This window comes from Diceros bicornis, chromosome 9, assembly GCF_020826845.1.
Source record: "Diceros bicornis minor isolate mBicDic1 chromosome 9, mDicBic1.mat.cur, whole genome shotgun sequence".
NCBI classification, from domain to species: Eukaryota; Metazoa; Chordata; class Mammalia; order Perissodactyla; family Rhinocerotidae; genus Diceros; species Diceros bicornis.
In genome coordinates this window covers 20,176,483-20,199,353 of record NC_080748.1, presented here as the reverse complement: position 1 = coordinate 20,199,353, position 22,871 = coordinate 20,176,483, and the positions used below count along the sequence as shown (strand labels likewise).

At 34.3% G+C, this 22,871-nt stretch overlaps 1 protein-coding gene across 4 annotated transcripts in view; it reads left to right on the top strand.

Moving 5' to 3' along the window:
• TRPC4 (transient receptor potential cation channel subfamily C member 4) overlaps positions 1-22,871 on the top strand; it is a 222,152-nt gene that overhangs the window by 48,884 nt on the left and 150,397 nt on the right. For all 4 annotated transcript variants that reach the window (XM_058548051.1, XM_058548050.1, XM_058548052.1 and 1 more), the window contains exon 2: positions 16,720-17,124. In XM_058548051.1, the coding sequence (XP_058404034.1) occupies positions 16,747-17,124 (378 nt within the window). In that variant the 5' untranslated portion in view covers positions 16,720-16,746. The remainder of the gene's footprint in view (positions 1-16,719; positions 17,125-22,871) is intronic.

The window sequence follows — 22,871 nt, the reverse complement described above, 5'->3', positions numbered from 1 at the left end:
AACTTACTAGAACACATAATTAAGTTTCATTTCATATATGTAAGTGAACACCTTACAACCCAATTTAGAGAGGTCATTTAGTGCTACGCAATTATGGTTCCCAGTGGTAGTTTAAATAGAGCAGAGTGAAGGATATGTAGTAGAACATTTACTGTGATCTTTTTATTTATTCTGACTATTTTGTGAGGATTTTTACATGATCTGTCAAGGTAGCTTACATAGATCCTCTGCTAGAGCAGAAGAGTGCCCACTTTTTGAAATATTTGCTATTATAGAGTTATCTTCCTTAACTAGGGAAAACAATTTTAGGAAAAATTTTATGTTACACTCCACAGTAACAATAAAATATCTTCACATTTAGGTCACATTGCCTTATTTATAGCACAAATAAGATGTGGACTGACTTTGTGCTTAGACAAATGTTCTTCCAAATGTTTTCTATCAGAAGAAAGATGATTAAATGCTTGATCAGTTGAAGTACAGTGAAATCAAATGCTTACATTGTATATATGATTTGTTAATATTTATTACTCTATTCATACATTTAAAATATTGAAAGTTTTTATTGTCTTTAAAAGACTGGATTGACTTTTGGCTTAGAAAAACCAAGCCATTAAATAGAAGAGAAATACTCTTCTTGTGAGACTCTTTCCTTGAAATATAGACTTATGAAATTTATATTCATTTACATCACAAAGTCTAAATATCAATGTTGTATCATAATTTTATGGTTTACATTCATTCACATTATAGTAATTATTCTTATTTAATGTCCTGTTAGTTCTGTTTTATTCATATGTTAAGTGACTGAAAAAATACATTTCTCTACAAATATATATATTTTATCTTAATAGCTCTTAAACATATCTATCTACCTATCTATATATGTTGCATCGGGGAGAATACCTCTGGTATAAGTAGTTCATTCATATTTTCATTAATTCTCTCAGACACAGTTATACTTTCCCACTCTTATAAAACTGAAGCTGACAGATAAATATTAAATGCATGGCATGGCAGTAGATTATTAGAAATTGGTCCTCTCATAAACTATGAAACTAGCTGATCAATATCTCTCTAATAGTCTGGAAATTAATTTTATAAAATTAATTTAAATATTTCTTACATTAAAAATAAAACTATATAGAGATCACAACATTTTTATTAGATATATCATGGAATATGTGTACCAATTAACATTTGTCTTAATTTAAAGAATTTAAGCTCAATTTAAACAAATAAAATATTGACAAATTATTTTCATGAGTTTACATCTAGCAATTCAGTGAAACTAAATATAATCACCATCAAGGGAATACCTCTGTATCAACCACTTTTTGTACATTATATCACATTTGCATTTTAACAACTCTGCATGTGGGTATCATTATCTACCTTGACAGATAGAGAGATGAAGTCTCTGAGGAGAGGAAATGACCAACCTGAGGCTAAGTGGCAGAAGGAGACTGCAAAAACCCAATATTTTTGGCTCCAAAACCAGCACATCTTTCATTGTCAATTTAGAAGCTGGGAGTACTAAAGCTCTAGTGTTTTATCCTTATGAAAAATGTAAGGTCGCCTGAGGTCTCTCAGACCAAAACTTCCTGGGTTGGGAATTTTAGTTACTGGATTACAATGTACTTGCATTAAATTTAGGGTTAATTCAACTCCTGAACTTCCAAAATTACAGGAAAAAAAAAGGCCAGGGCTGAAACTGAGTAAGCATTTATCGTGTGTCTTCGAGGAGTCAAGCACCGTGATCCACTTTACATGTTTTATCTCAACTGTTTAATATGAGGTTCTGAGATAGTCAGTATCATCCCTGTTTTGCATGTGAGGAAACATAACTCTGAGTTAAGTAATTCTGTCCAGACCACAATGGTTGAGGCATCAATGTTGGGGTGCAAACTAGCTCTTGCTGACTGCAAATTGTATGTTCTTTAAAAATGCAAAATGCAGACACTCAAGAGAATTTCTAAAATTCGACAAAATAAGAGGTAGCAGAAGGCGCAGTGTATTAGGGTTCTCCAGAGAAACAGAATCAATAGGAAATACATATGCATGTATAGGAGAGAGAGATATATATATATATAATATAAATATATGATATTTATCATAAGGAATTGGCTCACAATTATGGAATCTGAGAAGTCCCACTGTCTGTCATCTGCAAGCTGGAGTCCCAAGAGATCCTGTGGCCTAAATTCTAGCCTGAGCCTGAAGGCCTGAGCTTCAGGAGCACTTTTCCAGGCCAAGAGCAGGAGCAGACCAATGTCTCAGCTCAACAATCAGGCAGAAAGGGAGAATTCAATCTTCCTTTGCCTTTTTCTTCTATTCAGGCTCTCAACAGATGGGATGCTGCCCACGCATGCTGGGAAGGGCAATCTGCTTCACTCAGTCTATCAATTCCAATGCTAATGTCTTCTGAAAACAGCCTCGCAGACATACCCAGAAACGTTTAACCAGGTATCTGGACATCCCTTGGCCTAATCAAGTCAACACGTAAAATTAACCATCATATACAAGAAACGAAAAAGAATTATCAACTAGAAAAATCAGGTTGTTTTTGCAGAAATTTAGCAAAGGGCAAGTTAAGCTCTACAAGCATTGCTAAATCCCAAGGGTACAGCATTGATTAGGTATGGATGCTAAAGGTTCCCTCCAGTTAAGATAGTCTTTCACTGTGTTCACTCATCATATAACTTTTAAAGAAGAGATCTAAAATAATTCTTGACTAAAATATATTTCTAATATAACATATCTTATCTTCAGTGATATTGTATATAGAAAATGTTGTAGAATTTGCATAATAATGATTAATTAACTTCCCAACACTAACAATGTTGGTTTCAATGGCAGAAGGCTGTAATTATAATGTGTCAAACATCTGGTTTAAAGTAAGAAAAACAAATATTTATAGACATTCCAGTTTCTGATACTATGTAGACAAAATATTTGATAGATGGAAATATTTTTTCACTTTTCGCTAAATGTTCCATCAGTGCATGCAGAGAGACTGTGAGGTTTTTAATATCAAGGCACTTAGGGATTCTAATTTTGAATGGAAAATGGAAAACTCACAACGAAGATATCAACTCCCAGCTTCACTTTCATGATAATTTTAATAAATCAGTGATTGTTTACAAAACTAATAAAATGTTTTACCTGAGGTGGTGTGGGGGTCATATCTATTAGAATTAGAGGAGATTTTAGTAGTTTAATTCCTTAATTTTCCTTAAGGCAACTGGGTCCCCAAGGAGCAAAGAAAATTAGCGGAGGTCGAAGAGCTGTTTGTAATGGAGCCAGAGTCGGAATGGAGGATTCTATGAAATAGTCCATAGCTTTTTCTCATTTCTTAAATCAATACTTTAAATTAGTTTATGCCAGCTCCTAAAATAACAGAACTTTGACTTAAAGAAGATTAGTTTCATTTAGTTAAAGCTTAAATGAAGACTTGATGGAAAAGAAACTATGCCACTTATGTAAATAATCCTCTCATATCTGTTAAACATCCAAAGGCATAGAGCTAATTGAATTTAAAAGAAAAAGCTAACATGCCTGCTGATAAAAGCTGTTTTAAGGGTAGTCTTAAATATTTCAATGCCAATAAACTAAAGAGATAAACTTCTGGGATGAGTATTTAAAAATCATAATACAGCTTTATATCATTAAAAAATGATCACAATGTCACAGGGCTAATGACTGTACAGAATAACAAAATTCTCTGGACAGCAAATCTATCATAAATTTGGATGATAACCAAATAACCTCTAAAAAACTGTTTTGCCAAATCAATTTCATCTTTTACGTTTCTATGGTAATTACTATACTTGTTGGAGATATTTAGGAGATGCTGAATTCCTTGTGCATAATGAACTTTTATGAAGAGTATTCTAAGCATTCTAGTTTAAAAAAATGAATTTGCTTTTGATTTGCATGATTGATGTTTGAGTTCAGTGTAGAAATAAACTCACTTGGTAAATTCAAAGGACGTGAAAAGATTGGGTAAAAGATTAAAAAGTTCAAGACAAAAGGAAGAGATTGACTTTTATAACATTTATACCTTCTATGTTTCTGTTAACTGTATAGTGATTTTAGAATGTTAAATACTCAGTCTGAATCCTCTCCAGAAACAGCAGAGGGAGTGAGAATTGCCATGCAGCACAAGCCGACAGAGTTTTATCCTTCTGGGCTTAATTTAACATTGGGAGTGAAACAGCACTTAGTTATTTGCCATTGCTACATCTCATATATGAGCAAAGGACTAGATTGTGTTATCATTTCTTCGTTGCATCCATAGTAAATTGAGCCAGATTACTTGAGCGGCTGTGAATGGAGAGTGGGGAGGAGGAGATTAGGTGCCTATGACTTGCCATGGGTCTTTTCATAGACACAAGTGAGCAGGCATCTATGAGCTTGGAAATATTCCCCAAAGAAGAGAAGAGCCAATGAGGGGGTGACAAATAGGACTCCATCACCTTGAGTACAGGTCAGCACTGCAACCAAGAATCAATTTGCAAAGAAGCCTAAGATCTGAGGGGCTGACATTGAGGGGAGGTCCAGCAGCACTGGTGAAGACTCAGAAGAACTCTCTGAGAGCTGGTGATGAGGAAATAGAGGTTCAGAATCAGGATGCCCACTACACAGGTAATCCAATCACTGGAGAAATGAGGACCATGATAAAAACTGGGAAACTGAACTGCCATTCAGTACAGAGTAATAGGCAAAATGTGTAATATAGGATAAGGAAAATTGGGCGTAGGGTAGAGAACACATTTACCAAGCCTTTGTGCCCTTCTCAAGTTAGTTAATCTCAATATCCATCCCAAGGGACACTAATAATAATGCTTACCCCAGGGTAATCTTCTTTTCCTGAAGATTGAGTTCATACATGTAAAATTTAGGAGAATGCCTGGCACACACTAAGTGTTCAGTATTTTTTGTTGTTATGTTATTTTTGTTGTTATGTTATTTTTGTTGTCATCAGGGAATGAAGTTTAAAGTAGAATCTTAATCTCTGGAGATCTAAGCAATAAGGTAAGAACAAAATTCCAAGGGACATGAAGGGAGCAGCCTCATTAAGGAGTAGCTCTAATAGAACCCTCGCTCCTGCCTCCCTAAACCAAAAATTGGCTGGAAATGTGGAGTAGAATTTAGCCTTAAGATGTTTACCACGTCTGATTCTGATTTCTCACTGAAACTGTCAGCATTTTCATTGCTCATCCTTTTGCTGCAACTTCTGGATGCAATACTTAGTGGCTGTGTGACCTTGCAGAAGTTTTTAAACTTTTCTGAGCCACAGAAACTTGTTGCCTTTTCCTGTGACTTTGTATAGTTCTTCATATTCCCAAATTTATACAATCACTAAAAAGTTCAGTATTTAGTAGGAAATAGTGAGTCACTAAGTGATTTAGATCAAAATTGGGGTAACAAAATTCTAAAAGACATAACAGGAAAGCAGTTGTGTAAAAGTATGGCTACTTATGAAAAATAACCGTTATTCTAGGAGTGGAAACTAGAGTAGAATGGGGAGCTCTTTGTCATCTTCATTCCTTTAAAGACTCTGCTTCCTCTTTCTGGAATTCCTGGCTTCCATATAGTTGCTGGGGAAATACCTACTGATAGTTAAATTCTTAGGTGAAGCCTCACCTCCGCTAGCAAGCATTTCTCCCTCCCCCCCATCCCCCACCTGCCCGCAGTAGAACTAACTGCTTTCTCTTCTGAATCTCCAAGAAACATTGTATCAATCCGTACTGGAGAACTTGTCAAATAGTTTTTACCCGGTTATCAACAAAACTCCTCCTCCACTTAATAGCATCCTCCCTGAGGCCAGAGATTTCTTGCAGCTGTTGTTTTAACAGGTGTACTGAGGTATAATTTACATAACATAAAATTCACCCATTGGGATTGTGTTTTATTTGACTTTATATCCTATAGCCCTCAAAATAGTCCTGGTCCTATACAGAATAAACTTCAACAAATGTTTTTTTGAATAACTGAACGAACATACGCAGGGGTCAGGATTTCCAGTGGACGCCAAGCAGATGTGAAAGTGATGTATCCCCAGTTTACTAATGTGGCTTCAGGACGGAGTCAGTGGATCAGGTTGTCCTCTGCCACCCTCACTAGCTCCTTTAGAGGCTATGCCCTCAGATAGAGGAGAGAACATTGCTCACCAAAGGTGACCCCTTGCCTGAAACTGCAGTGGACTAAGATAAAAAAATTAGCTTCAGGATTTCCAACTTGGGATCTTGATAATAGCCTCACCATGGTATTTTCAGTAACTGAAAATGGGGGGAAAACCCCAGCCTAATAAATATTTTGAGTGAGGACTACAATGGAAAATTCTAAAAACTGTATGATCTTCAAAAACCTAATTTCTCTTGTAGTTATCATAAAATAAATAGATTTGAAGCTATTTCTTGTAGTTGTGTTTATCTGAACAACTAATATATTTTGGAAAGAGTTTCCTTGGAAACCTCGATTGTATGTAATGAGGAGACATCCAGTCTATGACCAAGAGCAGGAAAATCATGAATCAGAGCAGAATGCAAATAACCTAGTATTTATAAAAATTAAGTGAAAAATTATAGAGCTTCATGGAAGCATGAAGATTGGTTAGTAACTTGAATGGAAGAATAAAAAAAGTGACAAAGTAATATGTCCAAGGTCACATGGTTTATTGGCAGAGACAATGACAAAAGCAGAGACTAATAGAATCACAGAGTCTAATCACCATGGTCATTAAACATTATCCAGTTTAGCCACCATCTAGCTCTGGAATCCTCTCTACAACATTCCCTTTAAGTTGTCTCTTTAAAAAATTCAATGCTTGAATACCGTCAGCAACAGGGAGTTCACTGTTGCCTCTGAGATAAACATTCAACCTTTGAACAAATAAATGATCAACGTTTTGTTGAGAAGAAAGCTTTTTCTTCAGAATTTCTACCTATTAGTCTTAGCTCTAGGTTTTGGAGTCATAAAAAACAAGTGAAATACGTTTTAAACGTGAGAGTCTTGCTAATTATTAAGGACAGCTGAGTGTTCCTTTTCATAAAACGAACTCTTATTTTGTGGTTAAAGAATTTTTCTTTTTTTATTAAAATGTATTGTGCTCTCCTTATCAAAAACTTAGAAAATGTAGACAAGAACAAAAACCAACAATTACCAATAGGTAACCTTTCTTATTACGTTTAGTTACCTCCTTCTTATAGGTTTCATCATTATTGTAGATGCTAATATTATTATGTTTAAAATTTTATCTGTGATTAACACATCATAATATGAGTATGTTTGCATAACATTAACGTTAATACATATTGTCTTAACAGCTGCATACTTTTTTGTTAAATAAATATTCAGCTCTTATTTGAACTAGCTGACATTTACTGGTTTTTGAGTCTCTCCAGTTTTTCCCAATAATAGATAAAAGGTTGTTTTTCTTTTTGTGCATACATCATTGCCTTCCTTGTAAAATAAAACTCTAGGGTAGATTCCTGGAAGAGGTACTCCTAGGATAAAGGGCCTGAACCTTTCAAAAGACCAATACACATACTTCCAATTTCTTTTCAGTTTAAACTATCACCAGCAATTTACAAAAGAAGTATTTTCACTGCATCCTTTCTGGTATTGGTTGTTCTTTTGTATGTAATCTGATCACATTTGGCATGTAATATCTTTTTATCTTATTGGTAAACTTCTCAGTTTTAGAGGTCAGTAAAGTAGAATGAATTTTTAAATGATATTTTCCATTTATATTTCCCTTTCTCTGAGGGGTCTGTTCTTTTTAGACTTTGAATCTTAGTGTTTTTTCTTTTCTATTTAATAACTTCTTAGTCATATTTATTTTAAATAACTTCCCTAGTTGTTTTGCATTTTAATTTTCTGTATTATATTTTAATACTAAGAAGTTTTGAATTCTATGTATACATATTATGAGTCTTTCTCATAGTCATTTCTCCATTGTTTTTTGCTTAGAAAACTCTTTCCCGTAGAAAGGATGGACTAATATTTACTGATATTTTCTTATCATTTTATTTGTTTCAATATTTACCTTTTAAATCCATTTAGAATTTACTCTTACAGTGTTCCAAAATACTTATTTCCAAAACTTCTAACCAATTGTCTCAATATCATTTATTGTTTTTCCTTTCCCCATTTTGATTTTTCATGCGTCCTTGCCCACCTGCCCCTTTGGTGACCCTGCAAAGCTCTATCAAGGTGTTCTCCCTTACTGCTGTGAGTGGTAATGAACTTAGCTGTGATATACTACTATGCAATATGTGTTCAATTATTTCTCACTCTCTCTCTCTCTCTCACACACCTACACACACACACACACACACACAAGCACACAATTTCAGAAACTAAAGGTCAGCTATGGACTGCAGGATCTGATTGTGGTGAGGCACTTTGAATACATTTTGCTGTTGAATAAGTCATTTTTGAAACTAGGTTATTTTATCTTTCTTTGTCTAATCTTGTAAACTACTTATTTGCAACATGCATTGTCTTCCTCCCACATGTCTTCTTAATATTGCTTTCTTTATGACAAGTTATGCTTTCATTGTCAACAAGGCAAGTAGTGACGTCTTTGACACGACAAATGCAGTACAAGATGTATACGTGCATTCTTGTTATAAAATCATATATGTATTCCTGAAAAACTTCAAATTCTACAAAATTATGAAAAAATAGGAATATAGGAAAGAAGGATTAGAGTAAGATTACTCAAAATATATTCAGAGCTAATAAAAATATTAGTAAACTCAATAAAATAGGAGCAGACATTCAAATCTGTCTGAACATTATACCACCGTCAGAGTCTGTGAGTTTTGCATTTTTTTCTTTTTTTTTGATGAGGAAGATTGGCCCTGAGCTAACATCTGTGCCAATCTTCCTCTATTTTTTGTATATTGGACGTCACCACAGCATGGCTTGATGAGCGGTGTGTAGGTCCGTGCCTGGGATCCAAACCAGTGAACCCCAGGCCGCTGAAGTGGAGCATGCGAACTTAACCACTATGCTACCAGAATGGCCCCGAGTTTTGCGTTTTTAATCCTAGAGGTTCATATTTCCTCTTTCCTGATATAGACTCTTCCAAATTTGCTGTTAAGAGGTCTGATGTTAATCTGATTCTTTATTCTTTTTATGTATTGGACACCCCAAAATATTACCATACAATATTGTAATAAAGCAAAGCTAAGTTCATTACCACTCACAGCAGTAAGGGAGACCACCTTGACAGAGATTTGCAGGGTCACCAAAGGGGCAGTTGGACAGGATATTTACAGGGATTTCTGCCTTGGGCACAAGTGGTTTAAGGTGGATCTTTCAGGGTGGAAAAATGATTGGGATGTGGCAATATCTGTAGATTAGACTTGGTGGATGTAGCAAAGTGAGAGTTCTGAAGAGAGTCTGGATAAGTTAAAAGGGAGCTGTTGGCCCGGGTGAGCAGAATGTTATCTTAGACAAACTGATATGCAGGAGTTTCTTGATGTGAGCAGTGGAATAGTGAGTTCTTTATTGGTTTACAATCTTATCTTCCCTGGGCAAAGTTTTTCTAGAACAAAAACTAATCAGTGTTGACATAGCTATTCTAATAGTGGTTGCAGTTCTCATAGGGGATTTTTTTTCCCTCTTTGAGAGTTTTTCTATCTGTGAAGGAGTTGTTCTTACATATCCTATGTGGCACTATGGATCATTTCAACCTGAGATCTTCTATCTTTTTTAATTATGAAAATTCTTGGTCGTTACCACTAAAAATATTTCCTACACTGCATTATTTTATTTTATTTTTATGCAATTGCTATTTTATAGATGTTGGCCCTTAAATATCTATTTTCTTTTTCTCTTGTTTTATATTTTCTAAACTGGGAGAATTACATGAGCTGAACTTGTAGTTCACTTTCATTCTGTTGTCATTCTACCAGTATCTCCAATTGCTTCTTCTTGATGATTTCTTAATCCTCAGTTTTTCTCCTATCCCCTTTTATAATTTTGTAGATATTAGTATGCATACTTTAGTCTCCCATTCTCTGGTGCATTAACTCTACTTCTTCTATTATAAGATATTCAAATTGCTTTCCTAGGCTATCTTGTATTTTTCCTCTGTGCTCATATTCCCCTGGAAGTAGCAGCCAAGTGACTCAAGTCTTATGCCCTTCTGATGGCTTTGGGTAGTAGAGGTAAGAAGCACATTCCAGAGCTGTGAGCTATATATGTGTTGACTTATACGTTATAGTCGTAATTCTTCACACAGCTGACAGAAACTTGGTGGTAGAGATATGCAGAGAAGAAAAATGGGTAAAAAATAAGAGCATTTTGCACAATCCAGTTGATAGTTTAATGACTGTTGACTGAATGTTCAGTTATTCATTGTTATATTCAATGGGCCTATAAGTGCTAAACCTATTTTAGGTAAGTGATTAAAGTCGAGTATTACAAGGTCTTGCAAGTGCCAAAGTGTATCTGGCAACTAAGCAGGACATGACTGACCTTAAAAAAAAATTTATTCCATAAATGACATAAACACCATGTGAGAGAGTAAATCAGTAAATAAGAGGTGAGCTTTGAGTTTATAAAATAAAGAAAATCAGACTTAGGAGACAGAGAATTGCCAAAGATAATTAGAATTTTAAAATAACTGTGAGATTTAACTACACTGTGAATGCAAAACTGTATAAGTCACAGTCTCCTACTCTACTACCTAGAGTAAGAAATGTTCTGAATCTAAGAGATCCACAGGGTTTATGAAGATGCATAAAAAAGGCTGTATATTCCTACCTTAAGAGGAAGGGAAGAAAAGTCTTCGGAGGCTATGATACTTCACAGAAGGTTTTAAAACTTGGCAGGAGTTGCCAGAGGCTCAAGAGGAGGGAAAGTATTCCTGTTGTAAAGAACAGTGTGAGAAAATGCTTAGAGCTATAGGTACCAAGTAGTTTGGTGTTCTTGTCAGTGTAAAATAAGGTTTACTGGGGCAGCCTTGGGAAAAATGTCTAGGAAGGCATTTAGAAGCCAGATCTTGGAGGGTCCAGTATTCCATAAGTTAGTATTTTTCCTGTGAATGGTTATCAACCATTTAAGGATTATAAGTGAGTCATTTGATCAGATTTACGCTTTAGAAAGATTAGGTATCTGGAACTGTGGAAGCTAAATAGGGAGTATGTAAGAATAACATTAGTGAGATGATTTAGAAGGAAATTGCTGTAGCCATGTAAAAGATGATGAGGAGGTAAAGTCAGTCAGCATTACAGAGGGAATGCTACTGAGCAGTTGAAATATGGCCAGTAAGTCTTAAGAAATGATTCTTAGTATTATTTAATATCTGAAATACATTTGAATAGCCACATGTGACTAGTGACTACCCTATTGGACAGCACAGGTCTAGAACTTAAGAGAGAGAGAGATAGTCTGGCCACATGGATTTTAGAGCACACTTAAAACTATAGCGTATTTAAAACATATATGTGGGTTTTATGGAACATTTTGAATAATGAGTAATGGATGAGAATAACTAATGAGAGTGACAGATGGAGAAAAGAGCCATGAGCAAAACCCTGCTAATAACGACATTTTAGCTTTGGCTGGAAGAAAAGGAGTCTGGGTGAACTACTGAGAGAGAGGTAATGTTGAGACAGAGCATTCAGAGAAGGGAGTCATAGAACTCGAGGCAAGACAAGTTTCATTTCAAAGAGCTTGGTCACTAGAGGCTGCTGAAAAGTCGAGTATTACAAGGTCTTGCAAGTGCCAAAGTGTATCTGGCAACTAAGCAGGACATGACTGACTTTAAAAAAAAATTTATTCCATAAATGACATAAACACCATGTGAGAGAGTAAATCAGTAAATAAGAGGTGAGCTTTGAGTTTATAAAATAAAGAAAATCAGACTTAGGAGACAGAGAATTGCCAAAGATAATTAGAATTTTAAAATGACTATGTGAGATTTAACTACATTTGAAATTTCAAGGGAAGGGGTCAGGTTAAAGTATGAACCAGAGAAGTGGAAATGGGTGGAAATTCAGACGGCAGGATTAGTAGCTGGGGTGGAGAGAGAGCATCTTTTCCTTTGAAATTGGAGGGAAAAAATAAATAGATCAATGCACATATTCTAACTCTCAGAGTGGAAATTCAAACTTTGCCTGCTACATATGTTTTCTAAAGCATGTTTTCTAAATCCCATGATATTAATTAAGATAAATAAAAATTTTTGCCCTGAATATACCATTCTCCTCGCTATGTATATTTTTTAAAAATGGGGATATTTAGTGTTTAAAGTTTAGTGCTTGTTAAATCATTAGGGGCTTCAATTTTAAAAATCGGTATAATCCCGACTTTCTTCTTTAAAATTCTAAGATGTCATAATATTTTAGTTAGTAAAGTGCTTTTTCTTTCACTGAGTAATATAACACCATCTTCTTGGAATTCTCAGTTGGAATTCTAAAACCTTTTAAAGAAGTTTAATACTTCATTGTGCTTTTACAACTTCAAAACAAAAGAAAAAAATTTGGCAGTTAATTTTTGGTCAGGCTAAGTCACAAAACATTTCAGTGAATTTGTGGCATTTTGGGTATAACACTTGCAGCTACTGAAATGTGCATATAGTATCCTGTGTAAAGAAAGTAGAAGGGGTCTGGAATTTAGAATGGTAGCAAAAATCAGAGCATTATACTTTTAGGTGAAATATGTATTATGCCAGAGATTATTGAGATAATATATTATACCAATAGCAAGAAAAAATCCAAATTGGATTGAGTGTGAATAAGGTATCTGGGAAAATTTTATTTCATAGCAGATTCCAGAAAAAGTACAAATGCAATTTAAGTATGTGTAGTAGTATCCTGACAAAAAAGAGGTCTGTATTTCTCACTGTGTCATGAGATCACACCTGCAAACTTGTAACTTTTAACAATGAGCTAGAGAATAAAAAGAAAAAAAAAGGAGCAAGAGGTCTTTGGGGAAAATTCATTATAACTTTAATAATGTATACTTGAGTGGAGATTTCTGAATATTTTCTTTCCTTTGTGTTGCTTGGAATTCAACTTTACTATTCTTTCCACTGCACAGCAAAGTTTATCCTTTAGGGAATATGCCTTCAGATCCACATAGATATTTAGAACTTTTGTTTTCCTGTATATCTTTATGTTGCTTAGATAATTGTGGTTCTCATATCCAGTGACAATTTTTTAAGTTTCTTTGAGGATTGATGTCAAGGTGTAGCTCTTCCCACCTTTTTGTTTTTTTAAAATCCTTATCCATTTAGGGAAAATAAATTTTAGCTTAATTAAAAATTCACTTCACAGGATTTGAGTTTTTTCCCATCACTTCCCATTTCTCTTCTGAGTCTTTGAAATATAACTTGATGAAGCAGTCATTTCACTTCTGGATTATATGGTATAAAGGGGTCATTGAAATAAAAAGCTCTGTTAAATTCTGTAATTTCATGGGGAAGAGAATCTTTTCCCCTCCAGAAAGTTCATTCTGAAAGTGCAGGACCAGGAACAAGCTTTTATTTTCACACTTCAGGTCAAGATTTTCGCTACACTGACTCCTCTGTTCATTTATAGACTTTCTATCCAGAAGCAGTTCCATAGTGGCTGATAAGTGTGTCAGCTCAGGAACTCCATCCACCCTTATCAGCACCTGCCACTCTCTATTGCATTCGTATATCACAGCTTTAAAATGTTAAATTTGGTTTCGTCCTTCTATTAGTATCCCTGCATCTCAAGTAATCCAGGAGACAAGTCTACGTACTCAATTATATACTCTTTCTTACTCTTTTAAGGTTTTAGCCATCAGAATTGCTCTCTTTCTCTCTTTCTTTTTAATATTCCATTGTAAATAATTAAATTTTATTGATTTAGTGTTTTTAAATTTTAAATATATTTCAAATCCATCTATCCTTCCCAATGTGAGTTCTTATATCTTTTTAAATCCAAGAAATTGAAAGAAGACATTATAGTTAATAAAGGATCTTTCTCAGCACTAACTCTGATCCATCTCACCCATTCCTTCGTAAGCACTGTTTTTTATGGATGGAGAAACATGTTCTAATGTCATGTCTCATGCCCATTTCTTGTCTTAAATATGATGCTGACTCAATATGTCTTTCAGTGTAGCATCACTCTTTTAAAAATGTATTTAAGTAGCTTACATTTATGGCAGTTATCTGGATTAAATGAAATAGAATAAGTCTAACTTCTCATTATCTGTCCCCTCCCCCAAGTTCTCCAGTGCTTTCTATGTTGTGCACCAATCTCTTCATTGTCACCAATATTCTTAGCTTTGAAAATGAGAAGTCAAATGTTGTTTGCTATCTAATTCTTCATTTGGTACCATAATTAATAAAATAAAGTAAATGAAATAAAATAAAATACAATTTTTCCATCATCTAGGCTGATTCCTGATCTTGATTGGGTCACAATTCACGTAAAGTTCTGATACAGTGTGTGTGTGTGTGTGTGTGTGTGTGTGTGTGTTCATTCTTTCATTTTAACTTGTATTTTGGGTAAGCTATATTCAAACATCAGTCTTAAGCAAAAATCATTATTGGTAGGAAACCTCAAATTTAACTCTGAAAAAGGAATATTCATATATTTTTCCAAGAAGCATGGGTAAGGACAAAGTGAGATAATAGAGAAGAATGTATACTGCTGAAATAGAATATAAATGCCAGTTATTATCATTATGAAGCATTTAGATTGATAAAATTACAACGTGGAGGCCATGACATTGGTCCTAACACACTTTTATGGATGCTGACACGGATTTGGAAAGAAGTGCTGGGGAAGTGAGTGACAGCTGACTTTGTAAGGCAAATATTTTAACGTTACCAGTATACATAGATGGAGCATTGAGGATCAGAAAATTTAAATGAGATGTGTAGTATCATAATGATCTTGATTTATTGATGTTTTAAGTATACGGGAGGAATATTAAATTGTCCTTGTTATCAGATAATATAAATCTATTCCCATTATTCTGGTGAGTTAAAGCATCCCCAAAATATAGAAACTATAATCATGCTTCAAGCAAGTAATTCTCACACCTAAAATTAATACATTTGAAAATCAGTATTACTCTTTATTTTCCGCTTAAAGTTAACATTGCCATTTAAAAAACTCTCAACACCCCTTGTCAGCAATTGTGAAAAAATATAAATTTGTATCATGCTGTGTAATTGGTCATTATACATTTAAAACAGCAAGACCAATAAAATGTGGAATATTTGAGAAAATTATTCTGGATTATGGGATTCCCACTTTTTGTTAGTCTATGAAGGGGCCTTAATAAAACACTAAATCTAATATGCCAGAAAGGAACAAGTTATGAAATAACAGTTTTATCTATTAGATCCTGAATGTAGATATTTGAGAAATTGTGATGAATAATCTGAACATCAAAGGGTAAAATTTAACTACTTGATAACTAAAATTACCATTAAATTGAGGGAGCATGCAAGCAATGCATAGTTTCCCAAATTGAAAACATCACATTAAATATAATTGCATTTGTTAATGCAAAGCATATTTAAGCTACAGTTAAAGCATTATTTAAATCAGGTTAATTTACTCATAAAATGAATGATTAGGTCTAAAAAGATCAATTAAGATGAATATACATGTTCAGGTACCTAGAATGCCCCATTCATTTTAATTTAATATAGTAAATGTGTGTAAATAAACATGTGAGTTGAATATAAATTGCACAGACTAGTAAAATAGTTCAAGTATGAAATCAGAAACTAACAGCAATAAAGAAATTATATTCAAAATATAATGCATTTTTCGGTAAATTTGTATCTCTAGGATGATACTAAATCAATATAGCTTCCAGCAACCTTGTTTTTATTAATCTATCTTAAGATGATCTTTTATTTATTTGAAATAATTTTCTCATCTTCAACCATATCTTTACTGTAACTTCCAAATAATAATACAATAATGAATATATCTCTGCCTTGTAGTTTATTGTTTCATGATACAAAGGTAATAAAATTAAGAAAACAGTATTTTCATAATCAACTCTTTATGTATTTAATTCTTTTCTAAATCCTTCTTTTGAAAATTGGATTGCTTAGATTCGTCTTGATCATCAATATCATTAGTATACATTCTTTCCCCTCAGTGAATTCACTTACAAAGGTAAAAAAATAAAATTATGCTCATCAGACTCAGTATGATTTTTTTTGACATTAGTGTCATTAATTCACGTTAACATTGTTGTCAATACTTGCTAACATTAAGAATAGAATACATGCCAAATGAAAAACAATTTACCAAGGTAGTGATATTCCATAATCTCAACAGCATCTCCATGATCAACAAACTGACAATGAATGATATATTTGAATATTCCTGGTCCTGTTTGGGGACTTTAAAGATATAGTCTTTGATTTTCAAGGTTCTCTGCTAAAAACTGTATATATTTATGATAAATTTTGCAAATAATTTCCAAAAATTATAGGTGCATCCTCTGACAAATGTCGCTTTTTAAAACAACTTGCCAAATGCTAACCTCTTTTTATTCCTCTTAGAGTAGGACTTTATAACTTGTGTTTCTAGGTAACTGAATAATTATTAAGTCTATTTCCGTTGTTTAAGGGGAAAAAATTCATAACTTGTTGTTATTGACATCATTGTGAGTTAAGTGTGATGCCTAATAATTAAAAAATATACTAACACTAATCCTTGTGTTTTTGGTTTTTGTTTGCACTTTCAGAGACAAAGAAATAGCATGGCATGAAACATGGCTCAGTTCTATTACAAAAGAAATGTGAACGCCCCCTACAGAGATCGCATCCCTCTAAGGATAGTTCGAGCAGAATCGGAACTCTCACCATCAGAAAAAGCCTACTTAAATGCTGTGGAAAAGGGAGATTATGCAAGTGTCAAGAAATCCCTAGAGGAAGCTGAAATTTATTTTAAAATCAATATTAATTGCATCGATCCTCTTGGAAGAACTGCTCTCCTCATTGCAATTGAAAATGAGAACTTGGAGCTCATTGAACTGCTCTTAAGCTTTAATGTCTATGTTGGAGATGCTTTATTACATGCTATCAGGAAAGAAGTCGTCGGAGCTGTTGAGCTGTTACTGAACCACAAAAAGCCCAGTGGAGAAAAGCAGGTACTTGCAAAAATACTGTTTTTTAATTTATTTTACTTGCAGAAAGTTTCCGTGGGTATTCAAATTCTCCCAAATTTTAAATAACAGAAGCATTGAAATCGGAACTATTATAACAGAAAACTACTGTTAAGTACGCAGTTCACATCCTCTGACAGTCACCTCCACCTGTACCTCCTACCTTGGCAAATCAGACCTTTAGTGAGAACTAAAGCAAAACCAAGTAACATATGTTGGCTTCCCATACATTGGAAACATTTCTATGTAATGCTCAACATATAATGTTGTTTGGGGCTTACTGTGTATGTGTGGTGTTTTTCCTCTTGTTTTTCATTTTCTAACATTCTGCAGTAGCAGGCTGAATTCTTTTCCTATTTTCCTGTTTAACCTGCTTGGCTGTTATGAGATTCTGCATCTTACTGTGAAAATGAATTGCACCATCTAATTTTGATATTGTTCTTTAGCAAACTCTAGGGTTTCTTTTAAATTGAGATGTAAATAAAAAAAGAAAACTATTACTGGAAGATAACTGAACTCGGACTGCGGGCTTAAATATATCGAATTTACTAATGGCAAAGGTGTAGCTGTAGCTTAATGTCATCACTAGAAAATAAACAAAAATGGCACACAATTATAAATATAATGTGTTGGGTTTGTTTCCTGTTATCTCCCTGTTTCTTCACCACTAAGGAAGTGGCGAAATCATAGACAGGAACGAAAGAGGAAACTGTTTTCGTTTATCTAGATCCTTCTCTTTGTTACTGCCTGTATCAGAATTGTCTGTTTGATCCTTTCTTCTTTCACGTGGAACTCTTCAGTTCCCTGCATCATCTAACTGACTAATTGCAAAGACATCGCACATACTGCATTGGCTCAAAATCTGTCTTTTAAAGTAAAATCTTATAAAATGTGTGTTATTACAGCTCTAGCAATTTCTGTCCCATTTGATAATGCAAATCTCTATGTCTGCAAATGATAGACTGTTAGGAGATGTTACCTTCATTTAAAACAAAGTCGGCTCTGTAGCTACTATTATTTTTGCTTTGCTGGAGGACTTTTATCACAATTCTTGCTATTATCAGGAGAAGAACTTTTTGGCTGGGTGTCACCTGAAAAACTCTCCCTGTGTTCTCAGAAGTCTGTGCTCTCCAGTCTGTTCTTATATCTCACCACTATTCACCTCTTCTCCTTACCCAATCCCAAACTTTATAAAACAACACTCCACAGTAACAGTACTTCTCTGCTTGTTGCATTACTGGCTTTTTATTGTTTGTTTCAAGCCCAGTTATTTGTGGGATACCTTCCTATCATACTGGTAGAATTTTACTGATAGGAAAATTTGCTTGTTTCGTCTATCCTTTCAAACTTTTACAACCCTTGACACTGACGGACAGGTAATGGGCATATCTAAAGACATATGTTATGTTATATCCCCATTTTTCACCACTAAGGAAGTGCAGAACACTTAGGCAGGAATTAATGAGTCTGTTTTTATCTGTGTAAGTTCAGGCTATTTACTCAGTCACCGTATGACTTTGAAATTCTTTCCACAATCACAACTTTAAAGTATTTGTATTTTTTAATAACAATCGTTTTATATCGTACACCCTCTTGTTTTGTGCCTGTATAGGCAAATATAAGACAGATATTGTGACTGAAGGTGTAGATCATTTTAGAGTGGAACAAGTCTATAGAACAAAATTGCCATTCAATATGTTTTTCATGTTTATTATTAAATAACTTTCTTAGTTCTATTTTCTAGAGAACATTGGCCATACATTTCAATGTCTCTTTAGTTGATGACATTTGTGCTGGCAAGAGTAATTTGGTATCTGGAGAAGATATCTGCTATTATGAGAGTGTTTGCTGGAAGATGTTCAACTTCTGAGCTAAACTCTAGTCTCACAAGTGGTCCTGGCTCCTTAGAGGCACTTGATCTGAACCATGATTATTAATAAAAGGCGGTAAAGGATCATAATCTGCCAGGAGTCTGAAATATCCTAGGCCATGTGTTCCTGGAAGATTTCTCTTGTATCAGTTTGCTGGCCAAGAATTTTCCTTTTCTATTTGTACATTTTAGAATTCTTCTTGAGTTAAGGCACTGGGAATAGACAAAAATTGTATCTTTTTGTTTTAATTTAATAATTTTGAAAGAACAAATCCAATCTACCTCAGAATTCCTGGTATCTGGTAAAATGAAAGTGAGGGTATTAGAACATGAAATGTATACAGTAGAGCACACAAAAGATGTTCTCAGGGCTTGGGGTGCAGTCAAACCCCATTGGAGCTTGGCCTCTATCTGTGGTTTACTTAGCTAATACATCTAAATATGGCCAACATCTTTTGGAATAACAGTTTCCATCAATCAATGTATTGTAGGTAGCAAATATGTTCTCGACAGGAATTTTTTCTCTCATAAATTGTAACTCCTTAGATGATTCTTGTGATCTTTGAAAGCCATTTTGGGTATTATTATAATTTGCCTAATTTCCATTCTCATGGGTATCCCCCAAAGACTCTGGAACACAGTTTATTAATTTTGTTGAAGTTATTGAAGCCAAGTGTTACAACCTGGAAACAATATCCAAGTTGACAAAATAAACGTAACATCCTAAAATGAGTTGAGAAAGAGGATCTAATATAAAAATTGCACAAATCTGATGATTAGAACACTTATGTAGAACTTAAAATGTGACAAATGTGGATTAGGAAATATATTCATGTCTTACAAATTTGTCACATATTAATTTCTTTCTATGGACAAAGATGCAGTTTTGATGTCATCCTGAAATCATCAGAGCTGTGAGATTTCAGATTAATTTGTGTACTCTTCCAGGACGTTCATTAGGGAACAATTTACAATTTGCATATGCCTACTGTGCCAGGCCCTGTGCTGGGCGCTGGGGAGAGGGCACGGTTCCTGTTCTCTAGAGTTTTGAGGTCTAGTTGTGAAGAGAGATAGGAAAAATATTGCAAGAATATGAATAAAGGTGATCACAATGAAAAAGATGAAGGGGAAATAAATCCTCAGGTAATTATGAAGTTAAATTGACTGGATTTGGTAAATACAAGATATTACTGGGTAGAGAGCATCAAGGAGCAGGAGAAAGGCCTGAAGAGGAAGGAGGAAGAATGTTTAAGGGTTTATACCTAGGGAAAGTTAACTCCCCTAACTGAGATAGAGACTGTGAGAGAAGGTTTATGTGACCTGATTGGGTATACTTAGTTTTTGATTTATTGAAATCAACATCTAGGAGGTAATTAGAAATTTTGGACTTAAGAAAAGGTCTGGGATTGATATATAGATAGTGAGAACACTGAAACAAATAAAATCACCTGTCTTCCTGTCACTCTGACATTGATTTTCTCTTCTTGCCCTTACATATTGTTTAAATCTTTGTGAATGTTAGTATATTAAAAGATTTTTTCAACACAGCAATCTAATGAAGATAAATAGGTGGGCATAGATCATTAAATATTTCCTTCTGTATTTAATGTAGATCTTCATAAACCAGGGTATTGAGTTCCTAGTGTTTTATTTTTACTTTTACTATCAAAACATGGAAAGAGTAATACTCTATTTATTTCATGTAGCAGACAGCATAGAGAACGTGGTTCTCTACACTAAGCAGGAAGATGGAACATTATAGATTCTTACTGGGACTGTTCTCTTGCTAGAATCATTACTCTAATATTCTCTGATGATTTTATTGAACTTTTCTTTAACCTTCTTAGTACCTTGTTTATCTACAGGGAATAACTGAGAGTGACATCTTAGCCCCTTTTTCAGTCAATTGATTGGTTACTTGACTTTTAATTATTTCTAGCAGACCTTTCTCTTTGATGTCTTCTAAGGCTAGATTCAATTTCAGTTTCAGCTGCTTCAGTAAATGTTTATCAGAAACAGAACTTTCTTTTCCATTCTTCACTTACACAGTGGTTCTCAGTCTTCAGGATCATCAGAAACACTGGGTGGGCTTGTTAGAACACAGACTGTTGGATGCCACCCCAAGAGCCTCTGATGCCTCAGGTTGGGAATGGGGCCCTGGAACTTGTGTTTCTAACAAGTACTCAGGTGATACTAAGGCTGCTGGACTGGAGACAACATTTTGAGAACCACTGACTTCGAGGCTGTTGAAAGTTATAGAATACCTATAGTTGTAGATTTTGTTAGGTATGTTGAGCTATACTATGGTAACCTGGCTTTCAGGAGATTTCAATTAATTCCCTTAAATACAAATGATTCAGTGGTATTTAATATATGAGAGTTTCCCAATTTCACTAATATATTTATTATATTTTTTTTCCTTCTTTGGGAAAAAAACTTTGCTAAATAGTGCTTATTAGTTCAATAGTTAAGATCCTAGAGTATTTCAGTTGAAGAAATTTTGGTTTTAAAGCTCTAATAGAAAGAATACCAGATTTTATAGTTATAAGGGATTTTGGAGATCATCTAATCTAATCACTTCATTTTACAAAGGAGGGAAAGGAAAGAGGGACCCAGTGGGGTTTGGAGTTTGACCTGACTAAAAGGATCTATAAATTAATAGCAACCAAACGTGAGCTAGTCTGAATGATGATATTAATAATGATAGTAATGATGACAACAACAATAATAATACTAGGTAACATTCACAGAGCCTGTCACTATGCCAGTAACTGTGATAAGAACTTTGTGTGCATTATCTCATTTAATCTTCACATTATCCTATGAAGATATGTGCTTTTGTTATCCCCATTTATAGGTGAGAAAACGAAGGCCCAAAGAGGCATGAATGATATGTCCCAGATCACAAAACCACGAAGTATCAGTGTTGGAACTCAAGAGTCATGAAAGATAACCACTATGCTGCCTGGCTCTGGCCACTGCACCAATTTGAATGGGAGTCGTTTAATCGTTAGTTAATCATCATAATTTAGGATGTGAGTTAGATAAATTTAATAGGGCCTCTATATCTACATATTCAGCTGTCTCTCTGTCTTGAATATTATAATGCCATTTATAATTTAGTTGCTCAATAAATACAAAGGAATAACGAAGTCTTTAGAAGCTGTGAAGTGTTGGGGAAGAGCAGAGTTGAGTGATAGAAATGCTGAGTTCTAGCCCCATTCACCACTTGCTAACGGGACAAGTCTCTGAATCATTCTGAGCCTTGGTTTTTCTTGGCTGTTAATTAGAATCATGGTATTAATTTACTTGCTTTTTAAAGCCCAGTGGTGTTCAAATTCTGTAAAAGTGTTTTATAAGGTAACATGTAATAACAGCATAATAGTCTATTATTGTGTATTACGCCATCATCTCTGTCTTCCTATTGACAAACAAATATACTAATAATACAATCTATGCTGAGAAGATGAAGTTAAGCATTGGCAATTTACCCTCTAGAGTGCATGAGGTTTTTTTCATTCGAAAAGTACAGTCATTGGAAACAGAAACCCTGCTCAGAGAGAGTAAAGGAGAAGTTAATTCAGTTTACTCTTTTTCTTTCCATCTCAGTGCACATAGGGGATCTCTTTTTTTAATAGTTTCACTATATTTGCTAATACAATTTGTGGTTTTAGAAACAGTATTTATTATGTGATCAGAAAATCAAAGAAATAGGAGATTGGAATTAGCACGTTAATGCAAATATACATTCAACCCAAAATATACTCTGCTGACTAAAAATAAAGAACATTTTTCAGTTGATAAGGATGCTAATAAATATATCCCTGGCTACTGGGCAGACAACTATGTTCTATAAAATGTA